Here is a 22,932-nt window from a genome sequence, read left to right on the forward strand (position 1 = left end):
ATCAATGTATAGTATTACATTTCTGTTCATGGAATTTTCGGAATGTTTGTGTGACTCAGCAGATGCCCCCATAGGAGAACACTAAGCAGTCACCTACAGAACAGAATGTATGTGTGACTCAGCAGATGCCCCCATAGGAGAACACTAAGCAGTCACATACAGAACAGAATGTATGTGTGACTCAGCAGATGCCCCCATAGGAGAACACTAAGCAGTCACATACAGAACAGAATGTATGTGTGACTCAGCAGATGCCCCTATAGGAGAACAGTAAGAGCTCCCCTCCCCCATAGCTGGCTATGGGAGGGGGTGTGTCGGTTACTGGTGGATGATGTCAGTGCAGGAGGAGACTCCTGGGCAGGGTATAAATACTGGGCTCCTTGTTATTGCTGGGATCAGACATCTCTAGCTCTGAGCTGAGTTCTTGCTTCAACAGTGATTGAACGGAACCCTCTCGGAGTCTCCTCTCTGTGCTAAAGAAATCTCTCCTGTCCACTTTACGTTGTAACTTTTCCGCCAACGAAAACCACCAAACACCGCAATGGAGTCCCAGGTGCGCCAGAACTTCCACCGCGACTGCGAAGCTGCCATCAACCGTATGGTGAACCTGGAGCTGTATGCGTCCTACACCTACCTCTCCATGGTGAGTACCCCTTGTGTATTTACACCTCCCTCTCCCTGGGGAGTGCCCCATATACATACACTACAATATATGGGTTTCCTGTCTCCTCCTGCCTTCTGTTATCTTGAATTTCCTTGCGGCTAGAAGAGGGTACTATGTGCTTTCCAGCTGTTATGGAACTACAAGTCTCAGCATGCTCCTGTAGGTCCATATGGGAATGCACAGAGAGGGGAGACGTATTGTAGTGTTTATGTATCAGGGATGTTGCCCAATCTTTGAAAGCTCTCCCCTTAAGTGTGTTGTATATGGCTTGTGGCTATTCCCACAGCAGCTGCTGTGTGCGTAGAGCCAGTCTCTCCCATGTCTCCTGATTTTGCATTGTCTGTTGTCTTATCAGTATCCTCACCTCCCCCGCATCTGTACAGTGGCACTGCTTCCCCCTGCCTCCTGTGCTAGTCATCCAGTACATTCTCCCCTCCCCCACCCCCCCCCCTGCTTCTGTATACACCCTGTGCCATAGTGCACACTTATTCACTGGGGGAAAAAGCTGTTTATTAACTGCTCCCACACCAGGACATAGAGGGTGGGGCGGACAGCCACACACCCACATAACCTGTTCCTGCTGTGGTTGTCTATTAACTGCTTCTTACTGGTGCGGACGGTACTTGTTTAGTTTCACGGCGCCCGATATATCGGACGCAGACAAATATTGTGCAGCCTTCTGGTCCTGATATCAGTCTGTGCCACTATCATTCATTTAATGCATGGCTACTGGGGGGCCTGTTTATTAACAGTTACATTCGCATTGCAATCTGGGTGTGATATTACCGCCCAAGTCACAAAGCAGTGTGTGATTTACTGCAGAAGTTCTCAAAGACCAACCGCAGGGGCACACCCCCTGCTGGTGGCACAAGAGATGGTCAGCCTTCAAGTTCAAAGATATAATGCAGGCATGTCCAACCTGCGTCCCTCCAGCTGTTGTGAAACTACACCTCCCAGCATAACTTGCCACAGTTTTGCTATTGGGAAATGATAAAACTATGGCAAGGCATGCTGGGATGTGTAGTTTCACAACAGCTGGAGGGCTGCAGGTTGGACATGGCTGATATACTGGTTCTAATGTCTACAGCAGGTGTGCATTGATATACACAGGGGTGCTTCGTGATGCCCCTAGTGAATTAATCCCTGTCTCCACTTTATACATGGCTTGTGCAGCCTAACTGAATCTATAATCCTGACCTGTAACTTGAAGGCCATCGCGCTTATAAACATGAAGTGCTAATGCTAAAATCTTCTCTCCCCATTCAGTCTTTCTACTTTGACCGTGATGACGTGGCTCTTGAACATGTGGCCGAATACTTCAAGAAGCAGAGCCACGAGGAGAGGGAGCATGCTGAGAAGTTTCTGAAGTATCAGAACAAGCGTGGGGGGCGCATCGTGCTGCAGGACCTTAAGGTGAGCACAGCCTGGAGATCGGGGTTCTGCGATGAGAACGTGCTGGTGGTTGTCAGGGTAACTGTGTGAGGAAACCACCCTTAGCTGGGAAGGTGGTTACTCTCGTGGGATTCAAATCGCTCGGGCAGACAAAACTAGATAAAAAAAGTCATTATTACAGCACACCAGAATAAGATGCTTACATGGTGCAGGATAATTGGTAGCATAGATTCTCTTGTCAGCTCCATTAAATCTCAGTAATCTGCAGCCTTACCCCTGTCGTTAGCTAGATAGTCCTGTGTCCCCCAGCCTGGGGCACTGGCTCACACAGACCCTCAATTGAGATTGAGAAACTGTTCCCCTTATATACCTGGCTGGCAAATTCCTCCTTCACACCCCTCCCCCTGCTGACCTAGATGCATCCCTTTTGTCTGGAAGCTGTTTTACCAGTCACTCGGACATTGTTCTGCTACATTACCAGCAACACCTATCACACCTCACACAATGGACTAGCAGATGTGATACACATGGTAATTGGCCTACCTGGCTCTCCTTTCTGTCACACACTATGGCAATAACCGGCTTCTCACACATACATACATACATACATACATACATACATACATACATACATACATACATACATACATTCCTGCAAGATATACCTAATAACAATACACAGGACACACCGCTGCTCATGTATATAAACTGGGCCAAGGATTAAAAAGTACATTACACTGAGAAACGAGAGGTGAATATAAAGGGTTTTCAGTTCAGGTCCACCTCGTTTCGTCACTCTGTACCCTAGATGCAGGGTTTGGGGTGTTATATACTGGGACTAGTCTATAGTGTCTACCTGGCTTCCACCCACTAGAGGGCATCATTCTACCCAAGTGGCACTTCCTTCCCTAGTGCAGTGGTTCCCAACCCTGGTCCTCAAGTACCCCCAACAGTGCACGTTTTGCAGGTCTCCACACAGAATCACAAGTGCTATAATTAGCTGCACCTGTGGATCTTTTCAAATGTGTCTGAATAATGAGTGCACCTGCCGGGTGACCTGGAAAACCGCCATGGCTGTTACAATGGAACACACTATGGGCCAGATGCACTAAGCTTGAAAAGTGATAAAATAGAGAGTGATAAACTACCAGCCAATTAGCACCTACGCCATGTCACAGGCTGGTTTTGAAAATTGACAGTTAGGAGCTGGTTGGCTGTATCACTTCTCAAGGCTTGGTAAATCTCGCCCTATATATGTTGCTTCTCAGAGCTGGGGACATGAACCATGAACACCTGTATTTGGTCCTCGTGCCAGAAATGCATGTTCCATGTTTGCTAAAGAGACACTGTATGTACCTACTTTCTATACCCTGCTGCTGAATGGGTAACGCCCATGTTATACGAGGCCTCCTGCAATACTCCATTCTTCACTATACAGCCATCCTGTGATCACACCTGACACCTCGTTCTCTTCTTTCTAGAAACCAGAACGTGACGAGTGGGCCAACACCCTGGAGGCCATGCAGGCTGCCCTGCAGCTGGAGAAGACCGTCAACCAGGCCCTCCTGGATCTGCACAAGGTGGCCGCTGACAAGGTGGACCCTCATGTAAGTATCTAGGTGGCCTGTAACTGTCTTAGCAGGTGGGGGGATGACTGCATTTATGCTCTATGACCTGCTCACTGCCTAGCGGGGTGTGACTGTCCCGCTTGGAGATCTCTAGCCTCCATATAATGGATATGTCTCCTTTCTAGCTCTGTGACTTCCTGGAGACCGAGTACCTGGATGAACAGGTGAAGTCTATGAAGCAGCTGGGAGACTACATCACCAACCTGAAGCGCCTTGGGGTGCCCCAGAACGGCATGGGCGAGTACCTGTTTGACAAGCACACCTTGGGAGAGAGCAGCTAAGAGGCCTCCCTCCTGAGAGGATACAACCAGTCTACTCTGCATCTGTAATTCCTGATTTCCACTTCTACCCCTGGTACATTCCTCAGGCGTAAACAGTCATAAACCTTGTATGATGTAACCTGTATTGCAGCAGTGACTGTGCTTGTCAGCAAGCTTCCAATAAAGTTTGTTTCAGCATGTGACGTCTCTTCCCTTTAATGTTACGGTTTAGGGGTCTGATGCAGGAACAGCTGCCAGTGTGGGTGTCCATGTTCTCTGCAGAGCAAGCCTAAACATAAGGGCTGCATAGTCATTTATAATACGGTCTGGCTGCATATTAAATGGTGCAATGTGTGATATAGAGTATAATATGGTATCTTGGCCGCACGCTAACATGTAGTTGGGTGTTTGTGGGTAAGCATTTTAAATTGGTAACTTTTAGACATGCGTCCACCTTGTGCCATTCCTCCAATCCATCTGCTACCCTTGTAAGGAGGAATATAGCTAGTACAAGCAATTCATGGTAATATGCAGAAGGCAAACTGCACAGATGTAGAAATAACCACTGGTGTGTGGTAGGGATGGCCATTGATAGTAGCAAACTATATGATCAGTAACCATTGATAAGTAAAACTATCGATGGACGTCCATTTTCTTTGACTGGCCTGTGGGCCAATCGGAATGTGGGGGTGGAGCTATGCTCTGTGTCCCGGCACTTTGGGGAAAAAAACAAAAGCAAAATATTGGTTTTGCTGTGCCATTAATGGAAGGAAACAATTAGGTTCTCCTCGCATCAATGGCAAAAGTATTACACATTGGGCATAAACCATAATTTTTTTTTTTTTTTTTTTTTTTAATCGATAGCCATCCCCAGTGTGGGGTCTCGTCAGCTGATCTGACATCAATGTATCCCTGTAAAACACTATAGGGTAGGCTATTTCAGGCTAGGTATGTTGTAATTACTTATTAACATTATCATGCCAAGGCCCATTTGTGACCCTGCTTCCTGGCACAGAAAAGGGTCAAGTTCTAGTTGCACACTGCAGAAGTCTGCATGGGCAGGCAGCGGATTGTCAGCAGCGCTGTGCTGCTGCCCTAGCACTTGGGCAGTGCCTGCTGTCATCAAGCTTCTGTCATCAAGCTTCTACTTGTTCCAGTAGGCAAGCGGTTACGATGTTGCAAAATACAATTATGTAATGTTGGAGATAAATAATAGCGGACACCTGGAACAAAGCTAATAACAAGGTTATGTAAGATCTCCCTTTAGGTGCTGCTCTGACTGTGGGAAAGTGAGATGGCCTAGGAACTATTCAGCAATAGAATGAATTGATCCTTCCTCTGGTACATCTGCTGCAGTCGCTACCAGTGGGGCAGATCCACCTACATAATTAGCCCATTATGTCCCTGACCTTCATAAGCTGGTGGGAAAACTGGCCAGCCAGGAGTCATGTGGAATAATCAGATTTATGTTTAAGCCCCATACTCACTAGAAAATTCATTCCAATCTGGCTGGTTGGAATGAAAATCTGGGAACAAATTACAATCGACCGTTTGCTCCCAAACGCTGCAAAATGGACTAAAGTGGTCATCTGCATAAAGGCCCATACACACTAGAAGATATTGCCATCAATCTCGTTCAGAAAGGGGCTTCTAAACCATATGCATGGCAATATCTTCTAGTGCAGTGGTAGCCAACCCTAGCCCTCGAGAGCTACCAACAGTTCACATTTTCCAGACCACTTAGCTGCTGCACAGCTGCACTCATTAATCACTGACACATTTTAAAAGATCCACAGATGGAGCTAATTAGCTCACTTGTGATTCTGTGAGGAGAGGGGTTTAATTGGGGGGGGGGGAAAGGTATCATACCCCACAAAAAATTGAAGTTTAAAATATAACTTTTATTATTAATTTATTAAGAAGAAAAGAGACCAACTTCTCATGCAGATTTTTTATATATATAATCGCATGGGGAGGTCCCCTTCTGAGACCTGCGAATTTTTTAAAGAATTAAAAGAGACTTTGAACGTACAAACATGTAACATACATATGTGATGTGCTTTTGGCACAAAAGAAAGAAAGGTGCTTTTGATAGGGATAAAAAGTTTCCCTAAGACTGGATACAAATTTCGCTGTGAATTTGTCTTACTATATTTAGGTAGGTAGTATTCCTTAGTTGGGGAGGGGGATGTTTTGCGTGTCTTTATTAATAGGGGTTTTGATTCCCACTTTTATGAAACCTGTTTCAGTATTTAGTATATGATATTTTTCTCCAAAAGCATTGGATCTGTGCACTTTTTATGGGAACTTTAATTCTCACTAAGTAGGTGTTTTCCAAATGCAGGAGATGATAAGTACCAAATATTGGGTTTAATTCCTCAATATTCCTTTATTCAAATGGCTAATTGCCTTTAACTTCTGCATTGGTTTATTGTCCCATATATAGGCCACCTTGCATTATTATTTATCCGATACTAGGGGTGGAAAATATCAATAAGTTGTTGATTACCTAGTATCCCTTTATTTTCTATGCCTGGGTGGTCATGATGTTTTGTACCATCTATTTATACATCAGGGTGCGGTTATAAAATATCTCCACCTTATCTCGGGGCTCCCCTGGTAATAGTTGGGGTAGGTACTGTGCACAGTGACAGGTTTATTCCCAATTTGCGTGGGATCTAATACTGATAAGTTTCAAAAAAATAATAATATATTTATGACCAAGACTGGTGTCATAAATTTAAAGTGACTTTTATAACTGGATTTGTGACATATTGCCCTTATGCTTGGTATAAGAAAATTATCTAGCAGGCATTCGGTCAGCTGGTCATGGTGTAAATAGACTTTTTATTTTTCTATATAATTATTAGACAAGTTATTTTGTCAGCGTTAAGATTCTGCTGATATTAGAATCCACTGAGTTTATGCATTAAATATATATGCCCCTATTGTCTGGCTATTTTAGTTCAGACAGATTTGGGATATCTCAGGCTGTTTCCCTTATTTCAGGATTCTGTCTATTTCTACACCTTCCAGTTAATCATTCCCCCTCCTAGCGCTTTAAAGTTTGTAGACACATTTCACAACAACATTGTTTCATTTAATTCAACATTTCAATATGATTAGAAACATTTGTATCCAGCTTAAGGCTGACACGTGTTTCACAGGTACTGCTTCCTCAGAGCCACAAGCCGATTGTCCCCTGTGTATCATATTTATTAGTACATCTCAGCCAATCATTTGGCTTGTTCAGGGTCATGTGTTTGTATTGTCCAATCAGTTTTTACTGATGCTGCCCTCACTGTGGAGGCTATTTCCGCCCTGTATTGCGGTGTATTGATCACGTGACCGGCGTGTGACGTCACTGCGTCGGTCACGTGGTGTTTTTCGTCCAATCGCGGCTGCTGTTTGCCGCGATCCGGACGTTCAGGGTTCCTATGGTTCGCCCTGCGCTCTGTATACTTTATAATCATTATATGGGTTTTCTGTCTCCTCCTGCCTTCTGTTATCTTGAATTTCCTTGCGGCTAGAAGAGTGTAGTATGTGCTTTCCAGCTGTTATGGAACTACAAGTCTCAGCATGCTCCTGTAGGTCTATATGGGAATGCACAGAGGGGAGATGTATTGTAGTGTCTCAGTATCAGAGATGTTGCCCAATCTTTGAAACTTCTCCCCTTAAGTGTGTTGTATATGGCTTGTGCCTATCCCCACAGCAGCTGCTGTGTGCGTAGAGCCAGTATCTCCCATGTCTCCTGATCCTGCATTGTCTTGTTTTCTTATCAGTATCCTCACCTCCCCCGCATCTGTACAGTGGCACTGCTTCCCCCTGCCTCCTGTGCTAGTCATCCAGTACACCCCCCCCCCCCCCCCCCTGCTTCTGTATACACCCTGTGCCATAGTGCACACTTATTCACTGGGGGAAAAAGCTGTTTATTAACTGCTCCCACACCAGGACGTAGAGGGTGGGGCGGACAGCCACCCACCCACATAACCTGTTCCTGCTGTGGTTGTCTATTAACTGCTTCTTACTGGTGCGGACTGTACTTGTTTAGTTTCACGGCACCCGATATATCGGACGCGGACAAATACTGTGCAGCCTTCTGGTCCCGATATCAGTCTATGTGCCACTATCATTCATTTAATGCATGGCTACTGTGGGGCCCGTTTATTAACAATTACATTCGCATTGCGATCTGGGTGTGATATTAGCGCCCAAGTCACAAAGCAGTGTGTGATTTACTGCAGAAGTTCTCAAAGACCAACCGCAGGGACAGGGGCACACCCCCTGCTGGTGGCACAAGAGATGGTCAGCCTTCTAGTTCAAAGATATAATGCAGGCATGTCCAACCTGCGTCCCTCCAGCTGTTGTGAAACTACACCTCCCAGCATGCCTTGCCACAGTTTTGCTATTGGGAAATGATAAAACTATGGCAAGGCATGCTGGGATGTGTAGTTTCACAACAGCTGGAGGGCTGCAGGTTGGACATGGCTGACATACTGGTTCTAACGTCTATAGCAGGTGTGCTTTGTGATGCCCCTAGTGAATTAATCCCTGTCTCCACTTTATACATGGCTTGTGCAGCCTAACGGAATATATAATCCTGACCTGTAACTTGAAGGCCATCGTGCTTATAAACATGAAGTGCTAATGCTAAAATCTTCACTCCCCATTCAGTCTTTCTACTTTGACCGTGATGACGTGGCTCTTGAACATGTGGCCGAATACTTCAAGAAGCAGAGCCACGAGGAGAGGGAGCATGCTGAGAAGTTTCTGAAGTATCAGAACAAGCGTGGGGGGCGCATCGTGCTGCAGGACCTCAAGGTGAGCACAGCCTGGAGATCGGGGTTCTGCGATGAGAACGTGCTGGTGGTTGTCAGGGTAACTGTGTGAGGAAACCACCCTTAGCTGGGAAGGTGGTTACTCTCGTGGGATTCGACTCGCTCGGGCAGACTAAACTACATAAAGAAAAGTCATTGTTACAGCACACCAGAATAAGATGCTTACATGGTACAGGATAATTGGTAGCATAGATCCTCTTGTCAGCTCCATTAAATCTCAGTAATCTGCAGCCTTACCCCTGTCGTTAGCTAGATAGTCCTGTGTCCCCCAGCCTGGGGCACTGGCTCACACAGACCCTCAATTGAGATTGAGAAACTGTTCCCCTTATAAACCTGGCTGGCAAATTCCTCCTTCACACCCCTCCCCCTGCTGACCTAGATGCATCCCTTTTGTCTGGAAGCTGTTTTACCAGTCACTCGGGCATTGTTCTGCTACATTACCAGCAACACCTATCACACCTCACACAATGGACTAGCAGATGTGATACACATGGTAATTGGCCTACCTGGCTCTCCTTTCTGTCACACACTATGGCAATAACCGGCTTCTCACACATACATACATACTGTTAATGCTGATATGATATGACCAGGGAGACAATAAGTGGAAAGCGCAGGTTACGTAATGTGTCCGTAACCTGCTTACCCTTTATACCTAGCTACGTGCGAACAAAACGTAGCGCAGCGTAGCGTACCTTTTAATTGTATGTTATACACTTAAGAACCAATACCTTGATAAGAGATCCCTTCGCAGGACTTTGTCTCTAATTCTGCGAATATACTTTAAAGGACAGAGTCCGCAATGTACCTTATCGCTATTATGCGAATAACCAGACACGACCACTGAATAGAAGTAAGGAGGTTAGAACTCCATAAAAGGTTGTATTAAAGTCCCTAATGGACAAAAGGGGATTACAGAAATAAGAAATAAACAGGTATAACAAGTGATACAATATACTAACAATGAATGCTAACAAACTCTGCTAAGGGGAAAGAATACAATAATACAAGACACAACCAGCCAACAATACTACAAGGATAAATACCGTGAAATGCAACCGTTTACCGTGGTCATCTAGTATGCGAAGCGCAGTCCGGTCAGAGCTCACTATCGTTCAGGAATGAGCGATAGTCCGGTAGGAAGGTCCAGGGAAGTTAGTTGTGCCGAAGAGACCCTGGCTGCTCTGGGTCGCCTATCTTATAGGGTCAGAAGGGGGAGGTCAAAGGCCATTCTCATTGGTCAGAGATCATATGTCCGGTCCACTGTGATTGGAGGTTAGACGCTGTACCTGGTCTGACCAGGTACAGGGGAGTGAACTTTAAGAGTCCTTTGTTCAGTGGTTTCGGCGTCAGCAAGGATAAGAACCGGTTTGAGCTAGTTTCCTTTGTTAACTACTTTCAACAGAAACTGTCTCTGAGTTATGGATTTTGTCCATAACTATCGGGCAATGTACATTGCGATATATTCGCAATGACCGGAATACTTCGCATAATGAGCTGAACGGAACGGTACTAAACACGATATAGACAGGTGTGTGCAGGGCTAACTAAGCTATGTGTGGCGTTCTAAACCTTTTAACTATATTTCATTTCGTGTAAGTGTGTTATTATGAATTTATATGTGATAGTATGTCTACTCTTCCGGTCCACATTGTCACGCATACTCGGGTATGGAAACTTTATTTGCGCAACTCTGCGACCCAAAATGGCGGCCATACTATCACAAAATGGCGTGTGTGTACCTAGACTTCCACAGTCCACCCTTTAACAGTAAATATAAAACTGTTACGTTACAAAACATTTCACACGACAATACAGAAATTCATAATCCAAACAGAGAAATTGGGATGCATGAAATAAACATATAAGGGGAGTAAACCATCTGCTCTCGGCCGATCCAGGATCATGGATAAACGATGGGCCGCATTTATCGAACAATCTACTCAGGGTCACGAAGGATAATGTACAATTTTGGGATAAAAATAAAAACAGGGGAGGTTACAACATATACACGTTCACAAATATGGTTTCTTTAAAGGGAGGTGGTTTCGATTTTTGGGTCATATACCAAACCCTGGTCTTCCTCTGTATCTCTCGTTCTTACACTCATGATTTCGGTACGTTTTGCCTTTCCCCGGGTCACCACCTTTAAACATTTGAACAATAGCACAAAGACTATGATGGCACCACCGATACAGAGAAGGAGTTTTCCTATGCTAGCTATGATCCCCTGCGCCCATTCTCCTAAACCAGAGAACCAGTGCATTGGATTCAACCAGGAGGTCCATTCGCTAACTTTGTTACCTATTTCTGCCAGGCTGATATTATGTTCCCTTCTAAATTCCCATTTAAGCTGAAGAATCTCATCCATCCGGTGATCGATGATTTCTTCTGGGTCTTCAGTATTGTTGGTGATATATGTACAACATTTCACCCCAAACTGTGTAGAGAGGGTGACACAATATCCTCCTGTCATCGCTGTCAGATAGTTCAACACCATTCGATGTTGAACTAGCTCTCTTTTATACGCTTGTAACTCCTTCCCAGTGTATCTAAAGGTGTCATCATAAATCTCAGTGATGTTATCTACCAAGCTTGCTAATGCTTGTATATACTTAAAATTGATAACTCCTCTGGCGGTATGGGTGATATCTAATGCAATGAGGAATTGGATACCGAACGACTCGTGTATCATTTCAGAAGCTAGGGGTTCTTTTCTTATCGTTAAATCCCTTTTATGGATTTGGTCATAATGGGTATGAGTGTAAGGAGGAGAAATACCTCTGTGTACGTTTATCATCTCATCGTGTGTGAGGGTCATCACTTCCGGTAACACTCTGCCTAGATAACAAATACCAACGTAGTTCATGGAGAGCCATTTGTACGCCCTTCTACCACAAATGTAATAAACATCGTCAGGGAGAAAATAAGGGACAGAGTATTTCATGATCTTGTCACACATTATCCATAAGAACATCCCCGTCCCCTGCTCCCTGACTCGTTCCTCACATGTTTCTGGCTGTAGGGTCATATTACAGTAGCCGGCTGATACTCTGCCGGCCATCATTTTACTTTTCTTCACCGTGTAAACATATTTATAGTGTCTTCCACTGGTTCGGATTTTTAATAATAATTCTTTATCTATGGGCTCTCCATCTGGACGCTGGGAGTAAGTTATTGTCTGGTTTTGCCATGTCACTTCCCAAGTACCAATTGTTCTGGAACTTGAGAAGTTCATACATACCAGGGATTTATCCACTTGGTATGGGTGTAATCTAAGACTAGGGGACCTGGTATACAGGTATCTCTTATCCAATGGCCTCCCCTTATTTAATACGCTTATCTCTGAAATATTAAGCGGGTATGGGACTAGGCCTACACTACTCCTTTTATGTAATACTTGAGAACACACCCAGCATTCTGTTTGGTTTAAAACCTTACCCACTAATGAGTGGTAATCACTCAAAGGATGTTGGCCGGTAGTTGCCTTACTGGTCGACTGACATCGCTGGATGCATCCTTCTTCCATTTTAGGTTGACAATATCTACAGACACAGTACTCACCAGACAATAAACCATCACATAGCCCTTGAACTACGTTTTCCTCATACCTTTTACCTTCTCCTGTCATGGGTAAAGTGTCAAGCTGGTTTAGGGATTCTACCTCACCCATATCTGGGTCCATTATTACACTGTCAGGACTCCGCTCCGATCGCTCTAGAATGTGGCAGCCACCAAGTATTTTTGGATGAAAGAAAGAACACAGAAAGAAAACAAAGACATATATGCATAACTGTGAACCTTTTGCTTGGAGTCCTTCCATCATCTCTACCCAGGAGACTTTTATTTTGCTCTGCTCTTAGACCTTTGTTCACTCAGGTTGCTCGACCTTGGCTGCTTCTCAGTGTTCCCGAAACAATGCTTCTAGCGACACCTCTTCTCTCTCGCTCTCTGCACACTGGGATTCTGGGTTACTGGCTTTCTTGCAGTGGGACGAATGTATCCAAGTCTCTCTCTCTGCGACTTTAATCGATGTAGTGCTGGTCAACAAAACTTGGTACGGTCCTTCCCAACGGTCTATCAAACAACCTGAGCGTAAGAAATTTCGGATCATAACAAAGTCTCCTGGTTTAAGATTATGACAATTTTCGGTAGGCATATCAGGGTTCAGAAAATTCAGCTGCTTTTGTTGCTCCCTTAGCTGTTTGTTTAGCTTTAGGATATACTGTACAGTTAGCTCATTATTACATTTTAGATCATCCTGTGGGTCTATCATGATGTGTGGCTGCCGACCAAACAGTATCTCGAAGGGGGACAGGTTGAGCGGAGTCCTGGGAGTGGTCCTGATGCTATACAACACAATAGGCAGTGCCTCTGGCCATAACAACCCTGTTTCAGCCATAACTTTACCCAATTTGTTCTTAATAGTACCATTCATTCTCTCAACTTTGGCGCTCGCTTGGGGACGATATGGAGTATGAAGTTTACTATTAATCCCCAGGAGTTTACACATGATTTGGAAGACCTCTCCTGTGAAATGAGTGCCTCTGTCACTCTCAATGACCTTTGGGATACCATATCTACAGACAAACTCCTGACATATTTTCTTTGCTGTAAAGGTAGCAGTGTTGGAGGCAGCGGGAAAAGCCTCCACCCAGCTGGAAAACATGTCAACACAAACCAATACATATTTCAAATTTCTACAGGGTGGTAACTGTATGAAGTCGATTTGTATTACCTGGAAAGGGCCTTCTGTAGGAGGGATGTGGGATGGCTCTGTTGGGATGGCTTTTCCAACGTTCTTCCTCAAACAGGTGAGGCATGACATTGCCACTCTACCTGCTTGAGAAGCGAACCCTGGTGCACACCAGTAGGCCTTTACCAGCTTGCACATACCTTCCTTCCCAAGATGTGTCAGCCCATGGGCCGCCTCGGCTAGACTAGGAAGGTATGCTCTGGGGGCCACTGGTTTCCCCTGTCCATCTCTCCAAAGTCCGGTGGACTCTTGGCCACATCCCTTCGACTTCCATACTGCTCTTTCCTGTGGGGAACACAAATTCTGCATGTCTATCAGTTTGGATGTGGATACCATGTTCAGTGTACAAAGGTTGGTGGGATGGGTGAAAATATTTACAGGGCATGCGGCCCTTTTCGCTGCCTCATCAGCGCGGCTGTTACCAAGTGACACCGGGTCTTTCTCTGATGTGTGAGCTTTGCACTTGATAACAGCCACTCTGTCTGGAAGCTGGATAGCTCCCAGAAGTCTCCTAATGTACGTCGCATGCGCCACTGGTGTGCCAGCCGCCGTCATGAAATTTCGGAGGCGCCATAGGGCTCCAAAATCATGGACTACTCCGAAAGCATATCTGGAGTCGGTATATATGTTCACTGATTTCCCTTTAGCCAGTTCACATGCTCTGGTCAGTGCCACCAGTTCCGCTACTTGCGCTGAGTGAGGTGGTCCTAAGGGTTCAGCTTCCACAATACCTTCTCCATCTACTACCGCGTAGCCTGTGCAAAGCTCTCCTGTCTCCGTCTGTCTATGACAGCTACCATCTGTGAATAAGGTTATGTCTACCTCACTTAATGGGCTGTCGCTTATGTCAGGACGTGCTGTGAAGGTCTGATTCAGGTAGGTCATGCAATCATGTTTGTCCTCACTCTCACTAAACTCTGCTTTACCATATTCAGCAACATTTCCATCACCCTCCACCCTTTGTGCCTTGGAGGGCACATGAGGAAGAAATGTGGCTGGGTTTAGTGTGTTGCATCTTTTGATGGTAATATTTACTGGGGCCATCAGCGCCAGTTCCCACTTAGTGAACCGTGCTGAGGACACATGACGTGTTTGGGCAGAATTTAGGAGAGCAGAGACAGCATGGGGAGCATGAACAGTTAAATCGTGTCCCAGCACTACGTCCTCACTCTTACTTACTAGTTGTGCTATTGCAGCCACACTTCGTAAGCAAGTTGGGAGTGAGCGTGCTACTGTGTCCAGCTGGCCACTGTAGTACGCTATTGGTCGGTTGGCATCACCATGTTTTTGTACAAGCACTCCTGCCGCACACCCACCTGATTCAGTTCCGTACAGTTCAAGGGGTTTCCCATAATCTGGCATTCCCAGTGCTGGGGCCTTTGTTAGGCTCACCTTTAGTTCCTCGAAAGCCAGCTCAGATTCCTCAGTATGAGAGACCCGATCAGGTTTAGTTGAGGAAACCATCTCTTGCAGTGGTAATGCCAGAATAGAGAATCCTGGGATCCAATTGCGACAGTATCCACACATGCCTAAGAACGTACGGATCTGATGTTGGGTCTGTGGCAGTACCATGTTCTGAATCGCTTGGATTCTGTCGTCGGTGAGGTGTCTCAGCCCTTGGGTAAGGCAGTGACCCAGATACTTAACCCTGATCTGGCATAATTGCAGTTTATCCTTTGATACTTTATGTCCTGTCTCTGAGAGATGCATCAGTAGCTGTCTAGTGTCATCCACTGATGACTCCAGTGACTCAGAACACAACAATAAGTCGTCGACATATTGTATCAGTATCGAACCGCTCATGGGTTGAAAGGATTGCAGACAATCATGCAAGGCCTGGGAGAAGATGCTGGGGCTGTCTATGAACCCTTGGGGGAGTCGTGTCCAGGTATACTGTACTCCTCTGTAAGTAAAGGCGAACAGATACTGGCTGTCAGGATGCAAAGGGACGGAGAAGAATGCTGAACACAAGTCAATGACTGTGAAATGGGTACAGTGAGGTGGGATTTGCATGAGGATGACAGCTGGGTTAGGCACTACGGGGAATTGGCTCTCAACTACCTTGTTTACCCCTCTCAAATCCTGCACTAGTCTGTAGCCCCTCCCCCCGCTCTTTTTCACAGGAAAAATGGGACTATTGGCCGTGCTGGAAGTTCTAACTAGGATTTCCTGTTGGAGCAATCGTTGGATCACTGGAAATATTCCTAGCTCAACTTCAGGTTTTAAAGGGTATTGCGGTATTTTTGGGGCTATCCTGCCTTCTTTTAAGCAGATTTCTACTGGAGCTACATTTGCCATCAGCCCAGCATCCTGTCCATCTTTAGTCCAAAGGGAACTCGGTATTTGTGCTGTAATTTCAGCTACCCTAGATGGATTTGATTCTACAACAGTGGAACACAACATTAGCCTCTGAGGACTATCCAACATATCTTGCACTTCTTGTGTAAGATTTCTAGGAGTGTCCAGAAATACCCCATCGGGGGTGCAATAGATGACACATCCCATTTTGCATAGTAAATCTCTACCCAGGAGGTTAGTCGGGGCCGCTGCAGCCAACAGAAAAGAGTGTTTGGTATGCAGAGGCCCGATTGTAACCTCCGCTGGTTTCGTCAGTGGGTAATGTTGTATTTTTCCTGTTACCCCAATTGCCGCTACTGATTGGTTAGTGAAACCCAAGTGAAGAGGAGTGTTGAGAACAGATCTGGCCGCCCCTGTATCAACCAAAAAGGTTTGTCTTACTCCAGCTATATCAACCTTCACCTGAGGTTCCTCTCCAAGGTGTTGTGTTAGTCTAACTGGCTGTAGGATACAGGTATGACCTGTTTCCTATGGTCTGACCTGGGTTGCCCTTAGCACAGTGTCAGCCATCAGATGGGGAGGAGGCATGTTGCGTGACCTGTCTGTCTCCTCCCATTGTCTAGGGGCTGGGTATCTCCGTGTCTCACCTTTGTGAGATTCCCATTCTCGCCTATGTGTTTGGTAACTCCTTGGGTTTCCTGACCTACATTGTGCTGCCATATGTCCCTCCTTATTGCAGTTGTAGCAAATAATGGGCTTTCTGCCTGTGTCCCTGGTGTTTCGTTGTTGGTATGCAACTTTGTTTGGGGCATTAGTAAGGGCTTGGATGCTAACCATCATTAGTTTCTCAGTTTGCAGTTCCTTGCGCTTTTTAATGTTGCGGTCGTGGTCCACAGCAGATTCCCATAGGGCATCCACTGTCATTCCACGCCAATTTGGGAAAGAAGTTTGGACTCTGGTTCTCAAGTTTTCGCTAAGCCCTTCCACCAGCACAGAGACAATCAGCTCCCTCAGGTGGGGGTCGTCCTTAGGCTCAGAGACACCAGTGTACTTTGATACCGCCATCAAACCCCGGTTGAAATATTCGCTAGCTACTTCACCATCTTGTTGTTTGATAGTGAATATCTTGCTATATTCCACTGCTGCAGGAAAATACACTCCTAACTGTAAGTTAATCAGGCGTATATTTTCCTGGTTGATCTCATCATTTATCTCCTTGTCCACTTTCAATCCACTATCCCGAATGAATTTCGGGATGTCAATGTGAGTGGGGAGACAGGCCCTCAACATGATTCTCCAATCCTTGTTGGTGGGCTCATCAGAGTTTCCCAGATCCCTTACAAATTTCCGGCACAGAGCCAGATTTTTCCTAGGATCAGGGAAATCTGTAATGATGGACCGCAGCTCTAACCGTGTCCATGGGTTTAGCATGGTCATCTTTCTGGTAGGTATCACACCCTCTCTGTCTGCCTTACCATAGGGAACCTCCAGTGTGCGTACAGGGTATGTTTGTACCACATTCGCATTACTGGGACCTGCTTGGGAGTCATTTGTGTCTGCGCTGTGTGGTGCATCATTACCTGAGTCCAATACTATGCTGTTGGCATCAGCCGTCTCCTCCTCCTGTGCTGGGGCCTCAACAGCGGGTTGAGCTTTTCCCTCAATCATATTTATTGCATGAGAGACGGCCAGTGCCAACAGCTGCTCGTTTTCCTCTCGGGTTTCCTTGTAAGGGGATAAAACAGGGTACAAGTTAGTAACAGGTACATGATTACTTAGGTCTTTCTTATGAGACATTAACCCCTTCGGCACATATGGGGGTGGGGGAGCTGATTCTAGTGTGGCAGCGGTTGCATTTGCATTTTTATTGTGGCTGATTGCATCAGGTATTGCCAGACCTCTGGTTCCCCATTGTTCCTGTCCTTCCTTCTGCCACAATTTAAGAATATTTATATGCTTCACTCTCTCCTTACGACTGGAGAGTAGGCATATTTCATCTTTTACTGCCGATAAGATTTCTGGATCGAAGCTACCAACACTGGGAAATTCTAGCTTGCTGCCTTGTGTCATTTTTCTCCATTTATTTTGGTAAACAACTGCGAGTTCACCGTGCTTCTTGCACATAATAAAAGCAGCCGATCCTCTTGGCCGGCTTGCTTCCTCCCTATCCTGCACGTTATCACAGCGTGACCCGTTATTACCCATAGTTACAGGAATAAACGTTCACAGCTTAATAGATAATCGGTGGGTTATTACTTATCTGAGAGCTCCCCAACCACTCACTTCTCCACACAGCGACACTTCAACGCAATCAAGCGAAGAGCCCACAATGCGAGGTAACTTACTCAATCACCAAGTCTTTCAACTAGCAGCGAACTTCTAGCCAACTTGCTTGATGCGGCACAATTTTTCCAGGGTATAGCAAACTTGTTTTCCTATACCCCCAAAAATCGGATTTCTAAAGTAGCTAATCGGAAACAAGTGCGTTCCGATATATCTTCTTGTACCCTCCTAGCGGAATCAATTCCACTGAAGGGGCAGTTCCTATGGGCACGTCGTCACGTGAACCCGGTCCTAACTGGACTGTCCTACACTGGACTACACTGCGCTGAGTCGTGTCGTCACACACCCGTCCGCCTCAGTTATGTTTCACACTGGGCGCTAGTTACACCTTGGTCTTATGCTTATTTTTGAAATATTTCTGTACAGAAAATTTTCCCAGGCCGGTAGCTTTTCACTAGATTCTTATGCAGGTATAAATCCCTTATAATAAGCTATAGGAATCTATTAAAATAATGCTTGAGTTGCTTGCTTATGAGAAAATGAACAAAAAGAAAAACTTATTTTCTTTTATTAATCACCGCTTCATTCGCAGTATATTACTATACTGTTTAAATAAAGCTAGTGGTTTAATACTGTTCACTTCTTAATTCCTATGTGTGCTGCGTGTGCAGTACCAATGAACATCCACGTGTGTACGTGTGTTTGTTCACAGGCCGCCGATGAATCGGCCACCCACGTGTTCTATAGTGTATTTGCAAGGTTGCGCTCGGGTTTCGCTATACGCAGTAATTGCGTCTAAATGTGGAATAAGTCCCTTAACTCCGTCCGAGATTTACGTACTAGGATGCGAAATAAATCCCGCACTTAATCCGTAAATCACGTACAAAGATGCGAAACTTTCCCGATGTGGGCACGTGCGCGCGCACCTTGCGTAATACACAATAGACGCTTTACGTTACTGCAAAAGGCCCAGGACTTGTCGCCACGTGGCGGAGTCCCTGTTTTTGCGGTAACTAACAATAAACAATTATAGTTTTGCACAGAGGGGATCCTCTATGTACTATAATAAACACAGATTCCACGTGTGCGAACCTTATCGCACGTGGTACATATACTGTAATGAACAAGCAACTCAAGACACTATACCCCGTTAAAACTACTTGTGGCAGGCAGAAGTACAGTTTACTACACACTTAATATATGCTTTTAAACACGTGGCTTTCACTTATTGTGCCCCGGGTTTCAACGCTAGCACTTCCCGAACCCCGCACCGCCGCGGACCTGGCCTATCCAGCAATGGATAATATCTCCACCCTTTTGCTGGTATAGGTCGGGCCGCACGCCTGGTACTGAGTTCTGGAATGTGAAACGACCGGACGATGCCCCCAATTGTTAATGCTGATATGATATGACCAGGGAGACAATAAGTGGAAAGCGCAGGTTACGTAATGTGTCCGTAACCTGCTTACCCTTTATACCTAGCTACGTGCGAACAAAACGTAGCGCAGCGTAGCGTACCTTTTAATTGTATGTTATACACTTAAGAACCAATACCTTGATAAGAGATCCCTTCGCAGGACTTTGTCTCTAATTCTGCGAATATACTTTAAAGGACAGAGTCCGCAATGTACCTTATCGCTATTATGCGAATAACCAGACACGACCACTGAATAGAAGTAAGGAGGTTAGAACTCCATAAAAGGTTGTATTAAAGTCCCTAATGGACAAAAGGGGATTACAGAAATAAGAAATAAACAGGTATAACAAGTGATACAATATACTAACAATGAATGCTAACAAACTCTGCTAAGGGGAAAGAATACAATAATACAAGACACAACCAGCCAACAATACTACAAGGATAAATACCGTGAAATGCAACCGTTTACCGTGGTCATCTAGTATGCGAAGCGCAGTCCGGTCAGAGCTCACTATCGTTCAGGAATGAGCGATAGTCCGGTAGGAAGGTCCAGGGAAGTTAGTTGTGCCGAAGAGACCCTGGCTGCTCTGGGTCGCCTATCTTATAGGGTCAGAAGGGGGAGGTCAAAGGCCATTCTCATTGGTCAGAGATCATATGTCCGGTCCACTGTGATTGGAGGTTAGACGCTGTACCTGGTCTGACCAGGTACAGGGGAGTGAACTTTAAGAGTCCTTTGTTCAGTGGTTTCGGCGTCAGCAAGGATAAGAACCGGTTTGAGCTAGTTTCCTTTGTTAACTACTTTCAACAGAAACTGTCTCTGAGTTATGGATTTTGTCCATAACTATCGGGCAATGTACATTGCGATATATTCGCAATGACCGGAATACTTCGCATAATGAGCTGAACGGAACGGTACTAAACACGATATAGACAGGTGTGTGCAGGGCTAACTAAGCTATGTGTGGCGTTCTAAACCTTTTAACTATATTTCATTTCGTGTAAGTGTGTTATTATGAATTTATATGTGATAGTATGTCTACTCTTCCGGTCCACATTGTCACGCATACTCGGGTATGGAAACTTTATTTGCGCAACTCTGCGACCCAAAATGGCGGCCATACTATCACAAAATGGCGTGTGTGTACCTAGACTTCCACAATACATACATACATACATACATACATACATACATACAATCCTGCAAGATATACCTAATAACAATACACAGGACACACAGCTGCTCATGTATATAAACTGGGCCAAGGATTAAAAAGTACATTACACTGAGAAACGAGAGGTGAATATAAAGGGTTTTCAGTCCAGGTCCACCTCGTTTCGTCACTCTGTACCCTAGATGCAGGGTTTGGGGTGTTATATACTGGGACTAGAGTCTATCGTGTCTACCTGGCTTCCACCCACTAGAGGGCATCATTCTACCCAAGTGGCACTTCCTTCCCCTAGTGCAGTGGTTCCCAACCCTGGTTCTCAAGTACCCCCAACAGGGCATGTTTTGCAGGTCACCACACAGAATCACAAGTGCTATAATTAGCTCCACCTGTGGATCTTTTCAAATGTGTCTGAATAATGAGTGCACCTGCCGGGTGACCTGGAAAACCGCCATGGCTGTTACAAGGTACACATTATGGGCCAGATGTACTAAGCTTGAAAAGTGATAAACTACCAGCCAGCCAATCAGCACCTACGCCATGTCACAGGCTGGTTTTGAAAATTGACAGTTAGGAGCTGGTTGGCTGTATCACTTCTCAAGGCTTGGTAAATCTCACCCTATATATGTTGCTTCTCAGAGCTGGGGACATAGACCCATGAGCACCTGTATCCGGTCCTCGTGCCAGAAATGCATGTTCCATGTTTGCTAAAGACACACTGTGTGGACCTACTTTCTATACCCTGCTGCTGAATGGGTAACGCCCATGTTATACGAGGCCTCCTGCAATAATCTATACTTTACTATAAAGCCATCCTGTGATCACATCTAACGCCTCGTTCTCTTCTTTCTAGAAACCAGAACGTGACGAGTGGGCCAACACCCTGGAGGCCATGCAGGCTGCCCTGCAGCTGGAGAAGACCGTCAACCAGGCCCTCCTGGATCTGCACAAGGTGGCCGCTGACAAGGTGGACCCTCATGTAAGTATCTAGGTGGCCTGTAACTGTCTTAGCAGGTGGGGGGATGACTGCATTCATGCTCTATGACCTGCATACTGCCTAGCGGGGTGTGACTGTCCCGCTTGGAGATCTCTAGCCTCCATATAATGGATACGTCTCCTTTCTAGCTCTGTGACTTCCTGGAGACCGAGTACCTGGATGAACAGGTGAAGTCTATGAAGCAGCTGGGAGACTACATCACCAACCTGAAGCGCCTTGGGGTGCCCCAGAATGGCATGGGCGAGTACCTGTTTGACAAGCACACCTTGGGAGAGAGCAGCTAAGAGGCCTCCCTCCTGAGAGGATACAACCAGTCTACTCTGCATCTGTAACTCCTGACTCCACTTCTACCCCTGGTACATTCCTCAGGCGTAAACAGTCATAAACCTTGTATGATGTAACCTGTAGTGCAGCAGTGACTGTGCTTGTCAGCAAGCTTCCAATAAAGATTGTTTCAGCATGTGACGTCTCTTCCCTTTAATGTTACGGTTTAGGGGTCTGATGCAGGAACAGCTGCCCGTGTGGGTGTCCATGTTCTCTGCAGAGCAAGCCTAATCATAAGGGCTGCATAGTCATTTATAATATGGTCTGGCTGCATATTAAATGGTGTGATATAGAGTATAATATGGTATCTTGGCCGCACGCTAACTGTAGTTGGGTGTTTGTGGATGATAAGCATTTTAAATTGGTAACTCTTGACCTGTGTCCACCTTGTGCCGTTCCTTCCTTCCATCTGCTACCCTTGTAAGGAGGAATATAGCTAGTACAAGCAATTCATGGTAATATGCAGAAGGCAAACTGCACAGATGTAGAAATAACCACTGGTGTGTGGTAGGGATGGCCATTGATAGTAGCAAACTATATGATTAGTAACCATTGATAAGTAAAACCATCGATGGTCGTCCATTTTCTTTGACTGGCCTGTGGGCCAATCAGAATGTGGGGGTGGAGCTATGCTCTGTGTCCCGGCACTTTGGGGAAAAAAAACAAAAGCAAAATATTGGTTTTGCTGTGCCATTAATGGAAGGAAACAATTGGGTTCTCCTCGCATCGATGGCAAAAGTATTAAACATTGGCCATAAACCATATATTTTTTTTAATTGAATTTCATTAATCACTGACACATTTTAAAAGATCCACAGATGGAGCTAATTAGCTCACTTGTGATTCTGTGAGGAGACCTGCAAAACATGCACTGTTGGTAGCTCTCGAGGACTAGGGTTGGCTACC

At 45.5% G+C, this 22,932-nt stretch overlaps 2 protein-coding genes across 2 annotated transcripts; both read left to right on the forward strand.

Moving 5' to 3' along the window:
* The first annotated feature begins 385 nt into the window (after nt 1–385).
* LOC146042326 (ferritin heavy chain B) lies at nt 386–4,142 on the forward strand. Its single transcript, XM_083162300.1, has 4 exons — nt 386–643; nt 1,931–2,077; nt 3,538–3,663; nt 3,810–4,142. Exons 1-4 carry the CDS (start codon nt 542–544, stop codon nt 3,963–3,965), a joined length of 531 nt encoding a protein of 176 aa, XP_083018426.1. The 5' UTR covers nt 386–541; the 3' UTR covers nt 3,966–4,142.
* Nucleotides 4,143–8,576: 4,434 nt separating this feature from the next.
* Nucleotides 8,577–22,162, forward strand: LOC146042327 (ferritin heavy chain B-like). Its single transcript, XM_083162301.1, has 3 exons — nt 8,577–8,765; nt 21,559–21,684; nt 21,831–22,162. Exons 1-3 carry the CDS (start codon nt 8,592–8,594, stop codon nt 21,984–21,986), a joined length of 456 nt encoding a protein of 151 aa, XP_083018427.1. The 5' UTR covers nt 8,577–8,591; the 3' UTR covers nt 21,987–22,162.
* Nucleotides 22,163–22,932: the final 770 nt, after the last annotated feature.

This window comes from Crinia signifera, chromosome 19, assembly GCF_055691185.1.
Source record: "Crinia signifera chromosome 19, ASM5569118v1, whole genome shotgun sequence".
Taxonomy (NCBI): Eukaryota; Metazoa; Chordata; class Amphibia; order Anura; family Myobatrachidae; genus Crinia; species Crinia signifera.